At 37.4% G+C, this 18,553-nt stretch overlaps 1 protein-coding gene across 1 annotated transcript in view; it reads left to right on the forward strand.

Annotated features, from left to right (window-relative positions):
* The window catches only part of TLE4 (TLE family member 4, transcriptional corepressor), a 166,720-nt gene that overhangs the window by 133,743 nt on the left and 14,424 nt on the right, over positions 1-18,553 (forward strand). Inside the window, 4 exon segments of the mRNA XM_032213115.1 lie at positions 11,884-12,003; positions 13,453-13,506; positions 14,000-14,152; positions 16,474-16,606. Coding sequence (XP_032069006.1) covers positions 11,884-12,003; positions 13,453-13,506; positions 14,000-14,152; positions 16,474-16,606 — 460 coding nt within the window.

The raw sequence follows: 18,553 nt of genomic DNA on the forward strand, positions 1-18,553 counted from the left end.
CTGTGATGGCGAACCTATGGCACGTGTGGCACATGTGGCATGTGGAACCATTTGTTAGGGCATACGAGGGGTTGCCCTGTCAGTTCCAGTGTGCAAGTGCGCGCTGGCCAGCTGACTTCGGCCTTCATTTTCAGCTGTTTTCGCCCTCCAGAGGCTTCCTGTTTCTGTTTGGGAACAGACTTCTGGTTGTGTTGGGCCATTTTTCTCCCCCCAGGGGCTTCAGGGAAGTCTCCTGCAGCCTTCAGAAGGCAAAAAAAAAAAAAAAAAACCCTACAGGAAAACCAGAAGTCTGTTCCCGAACTTCCGGTTGCTCGTAGGGCCATTTTTGTCCCTCCTGGTGCTTCAGGGAAGCCTCCTGAAGTCTCTGGAGGGTGGGGGAGGCCATTTTTGCCCTTCCCAGGCTCTTAGAAAGCCTCTGGAGCTGGGGAGGGCAAAAAACAGGTCCATTGCGAGCCAAAAGTGCGGGGGGGGGTCACGCACGAATGCGCATGGGGTCCACACATAGAATTATGGGTGTGGGCACACCCGTGCATGATCCCCCTGTACCCCCCCTTTGGTACACAATGGGGGAAAGGTTTGCCATCACTGGTATATAGCAAAGCTTATTTCTGGGGGGGTTGTCTTTTTAACCAGAGCAAGAGAAAGGAAATTTCATTTTCTGTAGCAATAACCACATTTTGAATGATCAGTCAAATAAGTTGCCATTAGCTACAGTCTTGGAACAAAATTCTTCCTACTGCTCACTCTCCAAAGTGAGTGAAAACAGAAGTTGTGTTTAGTCTATAGAGTATTAGCCTTGAAATATACATTGGCAATTCTTTCCATAATCCATGAGTCATTATTGTTCATCAATATCAGGGGAAAATACTACTACTACAGTGCATAGTATAGATCTGTGGGGTTCTGCAGGGGTAAATTTACCATTGCTTTGGCTCTCTTATCCTGGTTCCTGGAGGCTGTGAGGGTTAGGATGGGGAACAACAAAGTTCAAATGAACCCTGACAAGATTGTGTGGTGCTGGGTTTTGAAATACTCTGATTTTGGGATTATGCTATCTTTGATGTTGAGTGGGTTTACATACACAACATTCATTTTGAAATCTGCAGTTAAATTGTGGCTTGGCTCTCAATCACCGTTAAATTTCTGTTGACCTCCACATTTGGCTTATTTGCAGGATTCCAAGTTCAATCATTGGCATTACCAATTAAAAAGAAAGATAGCAGGTGATATGGGAAGACATTATTCATATCCTTGTTTCTAGATATTTTGGGTCAAGTATATAAGAATATAATCCTATATAACCAGATTCTACTGTCCCTACTTTATCTACCCCTTTCCCAGCAGCAGCCAACAAGTCATCCTAGGGAGTTCTTATTTATATTGAATTGGTTTGTGCATGTAAACTAGTGATGTCAGGCAACAATGACATCCTGTAACTTTTGAGATTATGAGAGACCTCCTTTGTGTCTAGACATGTTATTTCATTGAATCAGCTTTATACCACCACTATCTTGATCCCCAGCCTTTTTCTCGTTCTTGAAATTGTGTTTGTATCTGTTGCGTAGATTTATTAGCTTTTACCTATGCTGACTGTACACCAACTCCTCTGAAACTTGCGCAAAGACCTATGTGTGCAGAACTTGGCCATCCATGCAACCAGAAAGGAAAAGGAAGTGTGTATTAGGAAAGCACTATATATTGCAAAATACTTTCCTTTCATGGAAGACACCAGTGTGCTCATCCTGTGCAAGAAACAGGGCCAAAACTCTCCATACACACAGATATATGCAGATACAGACAGTCTTTGGTTAGCTACCATGACTGGGACTGGCAGCTCCTTCATTAAACAAAATGGTCACTAAGTAAAACCACATCTGGGCTTCAGCCTTTCTTTGCTTTACAGACCTGGGAAGGTGATAAATGGTGGTAAAGTTACTTTTTCATCACTATTGTAACTGTGAATAGTCACCAAATAAGGCAGTCACTAAAAACAAACCAACTGCCTGTGAAGACTGTGAGTCTGGGCATTTTGGCCTTTTATGTGCACCTAATGTAGCAAGTTCTTTATCACTGACAAATAGAGAAGGGGATTATTTTTGGGCAGGGAAAATTATTCCTATTTGTTTCATTCAGTAGAGATCCTTATTATTATCTTGTGTCGCTTTATTTCTATTATTTTTCCACCCCATGATGATGTTCCAATTACTCTTTTCCACCAGCTTTGCTGCTGAGGTCTTGGCTTCCCTTCACTGCGATATTTCAAGCATGGTTGATTACTTTTCCACCCTCCATTGACTTTCACATTTTTAGTACTGGAGTAACTGCACCTCAGCGACATTGCCTGTTTTCAGGTCCACAATTGTAGAGGAAACTGGCCTGTAAAAGGATTAACATTAAACATTCATCCTGGCATGACCCTAACTGCAGCTTTAAGCTGTCTTCTGTACACTTGTGCCCCAGGAGCAGCCAAAAAACCACAATCCATCCTGTTAGAATTGTGTTATACAATAAAGCTGGCATTCTTAGTTGTGAAAGTTAAACCATCTGTATGGGCTGTACAGGTGATCAAGACATAAGATAAATTTATTAAATAAATGGTTTCTTTTAAAAAGCAAACGCTCTTTGTAACTTCATGGCTGAATCAATTTAGTTTTCTTGGCGAGATTTTTCTTTCTATTTTGTTTATTTTCAACTTTAGCCCAAGTCCTACAATTCCTTGGAGATCTCCCATACAAATCTCTAAATGTCAGCTATCACACCTGAGCTCTTGAGGCCTTCTGAGGTTTCTCCCCTCCTCCATCCTATTATGCAATGCTGTTGCCACTTTGTTAGCAATTTGCCTTATGTGGTTTTTCTAAATAGAAGCAAACAAAAGGAAAATAAGACTTATTTCCCCCCAAAAAACTCATCAACTTTATTGAAGGGAAGATTCATATTCTTGTTATATAGGACTTTGTTCTCTGTTAATTAATTAATTTTACTTAATCAGCAATTAATGAAGTTAATTAGTGGGTAAAATGCCATATAAACATCAAATGCCACCTCTTAAAAAACAAAGTTTCTATTAAAAAGTAATGATCATGTCCTTGAATTACTAACATCAATCTAATTATCTGACAAAGCCAAGGAAAAAGGATCCAGGCATAGTGAGTTGTTTATGAATGAGAAGGGATATCACCAATGCCCAAGTGACTACAAATATATTTACACTCCAAAGGCCAAATTATTTTGTATGACGTTACTTCAGAGTAAATCAGAATCCGTCAGCAATGCATTTTGTTTTGGAAAACCTCCGCAGAAGTTCTGAAAATCAGCCACATAGCTTTCTTTGAAGGTCATTTTCCTGCTGCGAATACTTTCACTTTTTTATAGTTTCTTTTATACTTTGAACAGGGTTTACAACCACAATAATGCCATTCAGATAATTATGGTGTAATTGACCATTGAGCTGAGTATCCTTGGCTTTTACTAGGGTTTGTTTAATACCTCAGGATGGTCAATTATCTCACGATCCTGACTTTGTTGGGAATTATTGTTTTAATTATTGCACTCTAAATACATCATTGTCCCAGTGCTGTAAAGCTTCACAAGGGAATGATTACACTTTGCAGAGATTTTGAGTACCCAGCCTTATTGCATGGAAGACTCCCTGCCTCCCTTTAGTCATTATTTCTAGTACTAATTTCATTGCCTTACTTTTTCTTCTATGCCCACCTGAGGTCAACTGCCTGATGCTTTATCAAATGGCTGAACAGCATGGCTTGGCAAAAGCCGGTTGCTTAGTTTGTTCTTTGTTCAGCTGTATTGCTTTCCTCCCTCATTGCCCTTGGAGCCATGCATGTTAATGTAAGTAATCTTCAGCAGACATTGTGGGTTGAAGGGTAATAATAATTTTTGGCTTGTTCAAGTGATCTGAAGGACTAATTATTGCAAGCAGACAGGACATCGATGCTTGCCCTCATGCTGATGAGATATTTATGACTTTCTAAGAGAGGTTCTCTCAGCTTGTTAATGATCGGGAAAAATGAGCACAGTCATAATGGGACTTGTTACCATTAATGTGCTGATATCTAAAAGTATGCTAACAGACAGTGTACCAACTCTATTCATAGGTCCGTTAGTACCATCCCAGGGGTGAAATGCTACCGGTTCAGATCGGTTCTCCTAAACCGGTAGTAAGAAATGCTACTGGTTTGCCCAAACCGATAGTAAAAAAATGTTATTGGTTCAGGCAAACCGGTATTTCCGACAATCAGCTGGGATGCATGATTTATATTAGCTAGAATAATCAGATTTCCTACTTTCTAGCTAATCTAAAATGTGGGGCACAGCGGATTTCCCCCCCCCCTCACTGTTCTACTTACCTTTGCAGACTCAGAAGGCTTTAAAATGCTCCTTTTTTAGCACTGCACGGGCACACCTCAGGCATCCATGTGTGCGCTCGGTAGCAGACTCAACAAACCGGTAGCAGACTTCAGAGGATTTCACCGCTGTACCATCCTCTAGATCACATTTACATCCACCCTAATTGGTGGTATTACACTCTTGCTATGCTGGAGTGTGAACATTTCTAAATGAAGTAGTTCCTCTTATAATAGGCTTAACATATCATAGAAATCAAGTGCCTTAGCTAGAGACTGGATTGGCTATAAAGATACCATGTGGATGGAAATGTCATTTGTTTATTTTTTTAATTTACTATTAAACTTCTGTGCCACCCATCTCGCTGAGTTAACTCTAGGAGGCTTATACACGTAAGTCATTAAACAGTCCTGACATAGTTATTGCAACTATGATGATAATAAAAACACACTAAACACTTATCAAACTAGATAGAAAAAAAAACCCTCTAAATGTAGCTATTGGTACCTGTAATATTAGCTAATAACATACTGTAATGTCATGTATGCTTTGAAAAATATGTGTGTCTTTATCTTTGATTAAGATTTTCGGGTAATGAGCATGGAACAGTCATATAAGAAATTAAATCTCCATAAAGGATGAAGGAAGTAATTTGACTGTTAGATTGACCCAAGACCAATTGTTTTGTCCGATTGCCTTCGCTAGACCTATAGCAATTGCAAAAGTCCTATTGCCTTTGCTAGGCTTAATTGCAAGTTTGCTATGAAAACAAAATTAGGAAGATGATACGGGTGCTTCTTACAGGAAAGGTGAAATATAAAAATAGGGGGGGGGATGGGATTTGTATTCAAACCACAAGTCTGCTAGCAGTATACTACATGATCTTTGCTGATTCAATTCTTTTAATAATTTGTTTCCCACCAGCAGCATATAGAAAGCATTTTAAAATAACAATACAGGGATTTCTGTGTTTTCAAACAACAGAAAACAGTTCTTGTCATGGCAGTGTATTTAATTAATCATATTGCAATAATTAAAGGAATGTGAAAACTTCTTGGAGTGTTTAAGCTTAGCTTAAAGAAGTAAAAAATCATGTTGTATGTAGAAGCAAGTAATACTGTGTGCAAGTCCTACTATACCCTCAATGGTCAAAATCCAATTAATTTTAAAAATTATTTTTAAATTGGAAAACACATGTATTTGCAGGAATTCCAGCACACTATAAAAATCAGTAATTTTTCATTATAGTTCACCATAATATGTTTGCCCTAAAATAAATATATGACCTTTCTATAGTTGTGTAATTTCTTGTATTTGGAACATGATGTCTATACATTTTTTTTCCATATTTGAGTTTTCACTCACATGTTATTTAGAAAATAAGAATTTGCTACTTCAGGTTCATTCTTTGTATCAACCAGATCTGAAACCAGGCAATTTCATATTAAGTTACAATTGGGGGGATGTTATTCCCATATTTTTTTCAGAATTATAATATTGGAAGAGACAAGCAGATGACTGAAGTGGTTCGATAAATTGAATAATAGGAAATGGATTTGCTGTCCTGTTGTTCAGTCTACATCTAGCCTTACATTTTAATGGGTTTTTAAAAATATTTTTTTTACAACTGAAGCTTCCACTGTTGCTTTTAATCCAGGGACAAATTATGAAAGCTTGCTTGCAAAGTAAGGCAGTGTTTTTCTATTTCCATCATTTTACCTATTTAATATAAAGGCCAAATGCTTATTTATATGAAGAAGTGGCAGGTATATTTTCCATGTAACGTTTTTATGCTGGGGCAATTTGGATAAATTTGAGCATGATGCATGAAACATCACTCATAAAGTATATAGCATTAACTCTTTCACTCTTCATTTAAGTTTGAAAAGCAAAATTAGATTAGACTCATTACTAATTATAATAATCTTATAGAGAAAGTCAGTTTCGTCTAGTCCTTAAGGCACTAGTCTAGAATTGGGAAACTGTGAGTTCAAGTCCCGACGTAGCCATGAAAGCCAGCTGGGTGACTTTGGATCAGTTATTGTCTCTCAGCTCCATCCACCCACGTGACAGGGTTGTTGTTGAGAAAAACAGGAGGATGTAGGTGATATGTTTATCATCTTAAATTATTCATAAAAATAATAAAGACAGGATCAAAATAAATAAATTTACAAATTGAAGGTCCTTGTGAAATATGAATATATTTCCTATTTTAACAAATCTGACTATGAATTGATTCAGATCAGAACAGCAAACTGTGAGGAGCATTTTAATACATATAAATGTATTTGTTTTAATATACATAACAAGTTTTATATATATGTTATATATATAAAATATCATATATCATGTTAACAAACTCCTATTTACCATATAGTATATGAACCTTGTTCCATGGAATTCATAAAGCACACAGAGAGAGATGCATTTACAATCAAAATTTTGTAGACTTTCCAAAAAGAGACAACTGGCTATATTAAACTCCATTGTTCCTGACCTGCATGTTTATATATATTTTTGATTTCTTCCCCACTATTTTTTCCCAGGAAATCAAGGTAGTATTCATAATATTCCCTTCTATAACCTTTTTGTCTCTCACACTTACTTTTCACAGAAATATAGTGATGGTTTAAGGTTTAGACCTACCGTATTTTTCAGAGTATAAGACACACCTTTTTCCCTCAAAAAAGAGGCTGAAAATCTGGGTGTGTCTTATATACTGAATATAAATGCTGAATACAGCATTTTTTTGCCTCCTGAAACCCGCCCCCTTCACCAAAATGCATACCCTTTAAGAGGCTTGCAGAGTGCTCCTGCGGGCCGGGGAGGGCAGAAATGAGCGAAAAATGGACCGTTTTTTGCTCAATTTTGCCCCCCCTCCCAGCAGGAGCACTCTGCAAGCCTCCTAAAGGCTATGCATGCCCTTTTTTTTGCAAAAATCCGGGCCATTTTTGGGAGGTGCGCAGAGTGCAAAAACTTTTTTTTATTATTTGCCCCTTCAAAATCTTGGTGCATCTTATGCTCTGGTGTATCTTATACTCTGAAAAATGCGGTAATAAGTTTGGACTAGATCACACCAGCCTTAGTTCATTCTAAATAATACAAGTTACTGTAATTTATTTTGGGGTAACGTATAGTGCTGGCTGTGTCTAGAGGGTATCATTTTGGTGACTGAAGAGTGCCTTAACAACAAAGAAATCATAGGGTGGGCAGAAACAGATGCTTTGTTCACCCAATTCATGTCTGTTTCCAAATCTATACTGTCCAATAACGTTTTCCTCCTTACTATTTCTAATTTTGGCAATTCCAGTCTCTAATCACAAGCAGCACATCTTGCTTAGATATTCTGTCAATTTCAGGTTGAATTTAAGTAACTTTAAAAGATCTTTTTCTTCTGTATCAGTGGTCAGAGGAAAACCTTAGATAAGTGTTACACAAAAATGATCTTCTGACTGAAAGTGTTCACTTCCAGTCCATTTCAATTTACTGATGCCTAAAATGTCATTAATTCATTTCTCCTTCCGCTGTGTTGAACTTTCTCATATTCAGGCTTCTTACCTTTCAGTGTTCCCACTCTGTTTCTGTTTTTAACAACTTCAGATTTTTATTTCTCAAATACACATCAGCAACTAGAAGTTGCAAAGAGGTTAATTTGACCCTGTCATAAGCTTCATCAAAACATCCTTAATTCCTCTTCAGCAACATGTTGAACTCCATCTGACTTTGGGACCTGTAATCCAGCACCTTGACCCATAATCACAATTGAGCCCAAAATTTCTATTGATAAGCGAGACATTTGTTAAGTGAATTTGGCCCATTTTATGACCTTTCTTGCAACAGTTATTAAGTGAATCATTGCAGTTCTTAAATTAGTAACATGGTTGTTAAGTGAATTTGGTTTCCCCATTGACTTGCTTGTCAGAAGGTCACAAAAGGGGATCACATGATCCCGGAACACTTAGCCATCATAAATATGTGCCATTTGCTAAGCATCCAAATTTTAATCATGTGACCATGGAGATGCGGCAATTGTGATTAGTGTGATTCTGCAATTCCTGGAGAGGTGATGGCAAGAGCAACTTCTCCCTGAACCCTGATTTTGGTGACAATTAAATTAGTTAAAAATGTTTTTCCTGTGCTGCCAGAAGTGTAATTTCTAATGTTGGATTTTCCCCCTTACCAAAGGGACCTTGTGGAGTACTGTGAAGCCGTTACCATGGCAACTCCACTGTGCTATACAGTAGAAGTCATTTTAAGGCACAAGAGGCTGTATCTTAACAGAAAAACCACACACACACACACACACACACACACACACACACACACATATATATATATATATATATAATATATATATATATATATATATCCTATTTGATAGAATAACAACATTACTTTCACTATGGTACTAAATTGTGGCCTGACAAGTAGAATTAATGAATCTAGACCTAGTGTGGCTATCCTTCCTGTCAGTAATTGATGTCATTCAGGTTTCTTGATATAACTTCATGCCCATTGCATGAGAAATCAAGTGGCTGTCAGGCACAAAGAATCAAAACAATTTGTGCAAATTGCAGCATAAATGTATTTGCTCAACTAACCATCAGCACTAAACTGGTGCTAGATAAACAAGGGAATTCAAGGGGGCTGGACGAGGATCTCTGGGCTGGCTGACTGGCTGAGGAATTCTAGGAGTTAGTTCACAAGTCTTAAAGTTTCCAGTTTGGAGACCCCTGCTCTAAACTGATTATGTTTTACTCCACCTTTGCTCCACCCCCCGCCCCCAGCCCTACCACTCTTCTCCTACAGTCGCACCTATTTTTGTGCCATTTCTTAGAAAGCAAAAAGAAAAGAAAAAGGTAATGGTATAATTGTCATACTACTACTGTCAAAATTCAAATACATGCAATCTTCTTTTAGACACTCCCAGCCTGGCTTTCTGAACTCATCAGAAAGCTAATATGCTCATTTTAAAATGATTTTCTTTTTCTCAGAACTGCCTCTCTCTGCTTATTATACTCTAATATCAAGGTCAGGCTTCAGGTACCATAACAAGAGCACTTCTTGCAAATACATATTTGTCTACACATGTTCCAAATTGTTAAGCTACTGAGCAGCATAGATCGGCACAGTGTGCAGCTCATCCTTTAAACAGCTAATCATAATTAGCTACTTTATCACACTAGTAGGGTGTTCTAAATTATAATTTTATTAAGCACCACAATCAGAGATCACAACACTCTTTGTAGTAGTGAAGCTAACTAGATTGAGAAAAATATATCTATATTATTTTAGACTTATGAAAATAAATACTTGGGTTGAAATCAGAGTGGTAGTTTACTCTTGGCTCTTAAACCATCATTCTAATTGTCATTCCGTAATTAGTTTTCTCCTTTATTGCAGCCAATTACAAAGGGAAGAGAGAGATGAGTCATAGTGAATTGAATTCAAATTATAATCTGTCTTCTCTCCATTTGTACAATGAATATAAATGGAGCAAGGGTATTTTTAAGACATGCATAAGACAATTTGCATAAAGATGTGTAAAAAAGCTACAGATTTTAATAGCACTGGGATAGAGGGAACTGGCCCAGCTTCTAAATGTTTCTTCTTATAGATAAAAGCTTAAAACATCTTTCTATTGATCCCTTCTTTAATCAAACTCTATCAATATAATATTAAGAGATAACAAGGATGTGAGAAATAAAGCTATTATCTAGGAAGGTAAAATGGAATATACATAAATCATAGTTATTAAGAGGTATGCCAAAATTATTTGTTTCTGATGTAATTTTTATGGTCCAATCTATGTTTTTATTTACATACATTACTGGTGCAGCAAAGGACCAGACCACTTGGAAATCACTGTCAACTAATGCTAAAACATGAATCATAGGATATCAATGTATTCAGATCCACACTTTCTGTATGCATCTCATGTTTCTTTGTACAAAACAATACATTGTTAGTATTTCATTTTTGATACCTTTGCTGCAAAGTTTGAACAGGCATATATTGTTACATGAAGGAAATATAATCAAGGACTTGGAACACAAAAAGTTGCAAAAAATTGACTGCATCATTTTCTTCCACCAATCAATGTTAGTTATGTCCTTACTTTTAATTATTCAGAAAGGTTCACTAATAATTTAAAGTTAATTTTGGCTGAGTTAACAGATTGTGTTGCATTTCTACATTGGAGGATGTCTATCACGTACTGTTCTCTATTTTATGAAGTGCAGAGTGCAGAATAATGCAATTAAGTTAGAAGAAGGAACAGTTTCACCATGAAACCAATTTGTTTAGAGAGGAGAGGCGCACTGCTCACTAGAAGGTCATGGAAAAGGTAGATAGTCACCTCTCAGGAATGCTTTAATTTTGATTCCATTCCATCAAGTGAAGGATCTGAAATGGCATTTTGCAACTCAGTTACTCTCTGATTATTTGTTTTTCAGGAGTCGAAATGATAGTAGAACTGGTCCTTTTTTAAAAAAAAGTTCCAATTCTTTCTTTATCTCCTTCATACTTGCCCTGTATCCTACAGAAAATTTACTAATGCTAGTATGGTATTATTATGATATAGTTTGCTGGATAGTTTGTGTGTGTGCTTGTGTGTGTTTGTGGGCCTATAAGCATTACAGTGTGGGGTTTTGGCGGGGGGATTGTGTGTATGTATTGTGCAACATTCACATATCAGAAAAAATATTGTTTTTTTCTCAGATTTTGTATTGAAACCGAAACACAAACAGAAAAAAACCTGCACCAGCACATGGATCTGTTGGGGTAGAGGTTCCCCAGCTTTATCTTTCATGTAACAAAGTGAAAAGTGGCTACTTGAAAAGTAACTAGCATAGGTTTTTTTCCCCATTAACATCAGAAAAGTACTGTGCCTCCCTGAAAATAAGACCCAACCGGAAAATAAGTCCTACCATGATTTTAGGATGCTCATAATATAAGCCCTACCGCCAAAATAAGTCCCAGTTAAGATAACCAGCCAGACGGTCACAATTAGTACCGTATTTTCCCCAAAATAAGACCTAACCAGAAAATAAGCCCTAATGCATCTTTTGGAACAGAAAATATAAGATCTGGTCTTATTTCGGGAAAACACGGTATTAGGAATTGCATCCTCCGGGGAAACCGGTCTTGCTAGCTTATTGCAAAGGTAACATGGAAATGTTTCCTTTCAGAGATCTCTTCACAAGAAATGGTTCCACTTTGCCATGTTTTGTGCAGGTCTATTTTCAAGTAACGTAAGCATGCCGGCCTATTCCTTTCAATAAAAGTCAGTCTGCTCTGTTTGTAACTGCAACCTGATTCTGAAGCGATAGACTTTTGGTTGCTGCTGTGTTGATCCAGGAGCAGCTCATGGAGAGATCATTTATATCTGCTTGTTTTAGAAAGGCGTAGATGGCTCTGTCTATGCTGGCATAGCTTTTGTCCTCTCATTGGGATATGATATAAGCAAAACTGGGAAACTGTGCCATCCGTCATCTTTCCTTCTCTTGCCTTTCATTTTAGAGCTCATCTGTATCTCCATCAGCAAGTTTTAGAGCCTCTGAGAAGCACAGAAACTCAACAGATTACTCTTCTGAAAGTAAAAAACAGAAGACAGAAGAAAAAGAGATAGCAACTCGTTACGTGAGTGAAACCATGCACAGTATATTTCTCCCTATTGTTTGTCATTTTATATTGCCGATAAGGATGCACCAATTTCGCCCCAAAGAGTTTTAGGCTCTTCTGTACAGTCTCAAATGAATCTTCGTTTGTCTCCAAAAACCCTTCTCAGCTGAACTTAGGTCAGAAAAAAGAAAATTTAACAAGCTTGGCTTTCCTCCTCATGCCTTGAAAAATGGAAATGGCACCATCTCGCAGGACTCTCATTGACAAATATGCAAACTTTTCCTAAAGCTGTTGCATTCCTTTTATACACCTTACATTTATATTCTGTTTAAGTGAGCAATTAATTTAAATTAAAAAAAACTGATATTAAAAGTAACCCATAATTAACAGACTAAAATAAATGTGTATTTACTGATCTTCTAAATGTTGGGGTTAATTTTTATATATTTTTTAAACTGCCAAATGCATTTCTCAAGTAAACTGTTCTATGCAGTGATGCGCACCGCCAGCTGCTCTCTTTTGGGTTCCGGCGTGCATGTGTGCTCCCGAACCCAGAAGAGCAGTTGGCCGCCACCCTAAGGCCTGTTATTTCAGAGCTTGTAGCATTGGTCAGTTAGAAAGTTGATTAATACTGAAGTCTAAATTATATTCAGGCACATCTTCTTGTGCACATAATGCCCTAAAATGCCCTCCACATTATTGCTGGTGTAAGGAAATGAAAGGGGCCTATTAATTGAATGAGAAGTAGCGAAGACCAGCTGACCAGCACGCATGTGCACGGCGGAACCCAAAAGAGCCTACTGTGTGCCATAGGTTGCCATAGATTCACTATAGGTTCGCCATAGGAGTAATGCAGTAGGAAGTCCTCTCCCACACACCAGATAGACAAGCTTTTTTCTACCCAGAACGGTCTTTCTGCAGATACCAGCATTCAGAGAAGTTTGCGGTGGGAGAGGTGATCTCTCAGATAATCAAATTTTAAAGTGTTTAGCCAATACCAACACGTTTACATCTGCCAAGCAAGTAATTTTTTTGTTACAATATAAGCACTGACTGATTCCTTTTCTTTACTCATTTATCTGGTCAGATGCTGCATTTGCAACATCCAGTTGCAACTTCCAGAAACATAACATGCTAAATTAGAAAGGGAGAGATACTCATTGCCCGCTTAAAATTCCTGACGAGCCATCTGATGAGATTGGTGTTCCCAAGATCGTTTTTTGTAAACTCATCCAAATTTTGATTCATCCTCTAGTCTGTATTACTCCAGAAGCAATGATCGCATATTTAAAAATATAACTGTGGCTTGTTGTATTACAGCCCAAGAGCAGCTATATGAATTAAAAGGCCAACTGATGTTGTTACCCATTTTGCATTGCATTTCTAAAGCTTTTGCTATTGAATGAAAAATGTAGCTTTGACAAGCAACTGTTTTTGGGTGCTTAAATGTTTTCTTCTTCAATGCAGGATAGTGATGGTGAAAAAAGTGATGATAACTTGGTGGTTGATGTATCCAATGAGGTATGTGGAATTTTGCTTTGGGAGGCATAATTTATTGTATACATTCCTCAGGTAACATTGAGGATGCTTGGAAAATGGAGGAGTGCTACACTGCAGGTGGCTGATACACTAATAGCTACTTCACCCCCTGCACACCTTGTTCCCTCCCACCCCATCTTCTTACCATCTGTTAAACTTTTATTTCTACATATATTTGTTTACTGCTTTTAACTTGTAAGCTATCCAGACTCAACATGTGCTGAGATGGGTGGTAAATCAGTATAACAAATAAAACATAAAAATAGTTTTGCTTTGCTGTAGTAAAATGGTATCATTGTATTAATCCATATCTTGAGATGGAAGTATGATTTCTTTGTGAATAATGATTTATGCAGGCAGGAGAATATAGTACACCATTCACAAACTTCCCTATGGGATGCAGTCACAAATGGGCCATATGTTATTCACTGGAACAAGTAGGAGACCTTGATAATCATTACGCTTCTTTTTTTAGGATCCGTCATCTCCACGAGGAAGTCCAGCACATTCTCCAAGGGAGAACGGCTTGGACAAGGCTCGCCTACTCAAGAAAGATGCACCAATTAGCCCAGCCTCAATAGCATCTTCAAGCAGCACTCCTTCTTCCAAATCCAAAGAACTTAGCCTTGTAAGCGACTGTACAATCCAAATTCATCTTCATAACTGTGTGTGCACCGTTGGGTATCTAACTTGAGGTGGAAGATAATGAGATGTGTCGCAGTAGTACATCATAATATAACACTAAGTTCAATATATTTCTACCCAAAAAATATATTTTGCACCTCAGGATCTTTTGGAGTGATAGAAAGCATTTATTCAGCTAGCAGCTCTGAAAATAATGTATCTATCTTTTATTGTATTTTTTTTTCCTGTCAGGAAGCTTGCTATTCTGTGAATAAATAAGAGCACATAGGGGTTCTTTGAACCTTATTTTATTTTATTTTGCTATGACAATTTACAGTAATTTTAGCTTCCTGCTTGGTTGTGATTTGGTTCTTGGCTTTATTTATGTTACTTGGCTATATCTAGCTACAGTCATATTCTGCCTAAGAAATAATATGTCATTTACAATAGCCTTTCTTTTCTTGCACAAGTCACAATTCAGAGAAAGGCTGCTTGCAAACTGAGAACAGTACCGACTTCCTTTGATTGATATTCTGTGGGTGTATATGAACTTGCATGAGAGAGACTAGTTGTTTTTCTAGGATCTCGATCTCCCACAATTACCACACAACTAGTCTCTTCACCTGAGATTTTCACATGAATATATAAGACTGAGGCGTGCAATTTAGTGACACTTTTTAAAGGTCTTTGGAGGGCCACATGTAATTTTGGTGTTATAAAATTGTCACACACACCAACACAAATTTCAGGTAGCATTCAACTTTTTTTTGAAGTTGTAACACTCTTAATTATTAAAGGAACATCTCCAAGTCATATTTAACTCTAAATAACACGATGGATACCTCCCTGTTTTTCTGTAATTATGCAGAAATGTCTTGCTGTTGTCATCTTCTGGCATATACTTCAAATAATGCTTGTTGCATGAATTTCGGTAATCCAGCATTTTCAAACTTTACCCAATATATTTTTTGAATAATGAGTTAATAATAAAGAAAACTGGTTTGGTGTAGAGGTTAAGATACCAAGTTAGAAATTGAAAGAATGTAAGATCTAATTCTGCACTAGGCGCGAAGCCAGTTTGAGTGACTGTGGGCCAGCCACTCTTTCTCAGACCTAGGAAGGAGACAATAGTAAACTACTTCCAAAAACCTTGCCAAGAAAATGGCAAGGACTTGTCCAGGTAGTTGCCCCTGCCACCCCCTAAAAAGGAGTAAAGAGCTGAGGGTCTCAATCAGGAGATAAGCAACACAGTTGCAATTTCAGGAAATTAATAGGATAGACTTAGGCCAATCACTAAAATCCTTAACTTTTCTAAGATTAGACTATTTTTTCTTACAAATTCGAAAATACAAAGATGGATTCTTATTTAATGTAAAGAAAAAAATCAACTCTAATAAAAAGAGTTGACTATAAACATAGTGTATAATTAGGAATATTGTTAAACGTCTTCCTGCTGCACAATTTCAAGCAGAGGTTGGATATCCATCCAGCAGCGATGCCTTAATTTAACTGCTACATGGAGCTTAAAAGGTCTTCCAATTCTGTGATTCTATGTCTCATTTTATTCAGTTTTAGATAGGCTCTAGGTAAATATGCATAATCTGCGAAGCAAATATGCAAAGGAATTACAACAATCTAAAGAACTGAAGTAATCTAATACAGGAGTTTTAAAGGTATTGCTTGTTTGGTTATGTTGTATGGTTATAATACCATGTTCTAGTTTATAAAATAGGTAAAGGGAATTTTTCACATTCTGAGTATTTAGAAAAATCTGATGTCTGAATATTATTAGTTTCATATTACATGCTAACAGTAAAGAAGGCTGAATTCTCATATGCATAATGTGCCATTAATATTTTGCAGATTTAGATTCAAACAACCACTGCTATTTCTCAATACTGTCTCAGCTTCTATCGTGCAATTTGCTTGAACTCTATTGTTAGCACAAAGAACTGCAGGTTGGACTGCTATTGGATAATATTATCCTGCATCTTGTTAAATGAAATATTGTTCATTCTGTTCTATTCTTAAATGAAATATTATTCGTTAGTTCTGTTCTTTATTCTGTTCTTTAGGCAATCATTCAACTTGGCATGTTCTGGATGGCGAGTGGCAAGGAAATGTACGAAATATCAAAACTCTTTGGTTCAAATAATGCAGTGGTTTTATATTCATTACAATGGCCAAAGAAGTGCTACATCATACATATGTTCCTTGTTTTAATGCCTACTAAAAGTACACCAATGTAGATCTCAATAAAATCAACTCATGCAAGTTTTATTCACTGTGATTTTTTTGCATAAAATCTGCTTCTCTCCCTGTCAGAATGAGAAATCCACCACCCCTGTGTCTAAATCAAATACCCCAACTCCACGTACGGATGCTCCAACACCCGGAAGCAATTCTACACCTGGATTAAGGCCTGTTCCTGGAAAGCCACCAGGAGTTGATCCATTAGGTTAGTAAATGTAATTGGAGAGGAAAAGGATAGATTTGTCTGTCAAGTATATGCTGCTTGTTGCACGCACATAGTTGTAGAGTATTGAATGTAGACCTAGGGTCAGATCTTATGTCTTCCTTAGATTTGCTACCTCATGTTGGGCAAGTCTCATCTAGTTTTTCTGGTCTGACATTGTCCAAATGGGCTGATCTACAACTTCTGTAATCTGTAATCAGCCTGGCTAATTACCATTATGATTGGAGATTAATGATTTGTAATGCAAAACATATGGAGGGAATCGGATTGGAGAAGAGTGAAATACACCTAGACAGGGATATTTCTTACAAAATTGTTCAAAAACAGGATTAGTCTTTCTACTCCGCATCATAGGAGAAAGATTGTGTCTGAATAACTCAGTGTAAAAAACAATTTGCTATTTGCACTCAACATAGGAATTGTCTGTGGATATTTTTTTCTTCAAAAGGCAACTGCACTGTTTTTTATTTGAGGAAGAAGAAAACATTTTGCTTCTCACACAACTGATGAAGCTTCTTGGTTAAGAAGCAAAACATCTTCTTCTTCCTCAAATAAAAAACAGTCCAGTTTCATTTTGGGAGGGGGAGCACCTTTGAGTCTTTTGTTTATGAATATGGCATTTTGAACTCCAATACTGTTAGCAATATGCATGATTTCAGGGAAGAAAGCTAATAGAATGGGTGAAAGTCCTTAAAAAGGATCTATGTGTTTCAATAAAAAATTCAAGGGAAACAATAGGAATCAGTCTAGCTGCATTATTTTAGGGTGTGCTATCTGAAAATAAAACAAAACAATCTATACCCCAAGAAAATACCAGGTACTCAACAGCACAAAGGTGTCAGAAGGACTACTGAGAATGTATGTTAAGATTAGTGTTTTTCTTTGTTGAAAACTACAAAAGAAATGTTTAAAAAAGGGGAGTCAATTTTTTAAAAAGAAAAGAAAAGATTCAGTGTACCAACTACTCAATGTTAAAATACTAACAGATAATGAAAAAAAAAAATGTATCCCACCCAGCAGTGGCCAAAGGATGATAAGGATTTGGGACACCTCAGCTTAAAAAAGGGTTCAAACAAAGTTTAAAGAAGAGTAACAAAAAGGATCAAAAGCCTGAAAATTAAGTCTCTTACCATATTTTTCAGAGTATAAGATGCTCCTGAGTATAAGAAGCACAGTAGTCAGAACCGGTCCGACATGGCAGCAGCAGTGCTGGGCTGCATTTTTGGCCTCTGCGCCTTTGAATGCTCCGTTTCAGACCTGTTCAAGGCTGCGGGGATTGCCAAAGGACATTGTCGCCAATCACCGCCCAAAACACAACACACATAGGCCAAAAATGGGGCATCCGGAGGCCAAAAATGAGATGTGCTGAGGTGGTGATCAGCAGTGATGTGCTCTGGTAATCCCCGCAGCCTTGAATGGCTCTGAAATGAAGCGTTCGGAATGCGAGGTGCAGAAGCCAAAAAGGCAAAGCACAGCGAGGGGGATCTGTGACAATCCCTGCAGCCTGGAACAGCTCTAAAATGTGATGCGTAGAGACCGAAGGGTGGGGGCCGGCGAGTGGGCGGGACTACATTTGGTGTATTAGACGCATTCAATTTTTCACCCTCTCTTAAGGGGGAAAAGTGTGTCTAATACTCCGAAAAATAGAGTAATAAGAAAGGGAGCAAATGAGTATCTTCTGTTTTTAAAAAACAAAGCAGGAATATGTTGTCATTCTTTTCATTCCTAAAAGAATATTAAATTAAATAGCACCAGGTCTAATTGATGATGAAATTATAGTTTTTGGTTACAAGAAGACATATATCAGTCGAATGTAAGGTAATACTTTTTAACAGAAAAAGTAATTCAATAGGGGAAACAGTTGACTAGGGAGGTGAACTTCCTTCTTCTGCATGTGTAAAGACTAAATAGTACCCCTCAGGCAGGGAT

Source organism: Thamnophis elegans, chromosome 3, assembly GCF_009769535.1.
Source record: "Thamnophis elegans isolate rThaEle1 chromosome 3, rThaEle1.pri, whole genome shotgun sequence".
Taxonomy (NCBI): domain Eukaryota; kingdom Metazoa; phylum Chordata; class Lepidosauria; order Squamata; family Colubridae; genus Thamnophis; species Thamnophis elegans.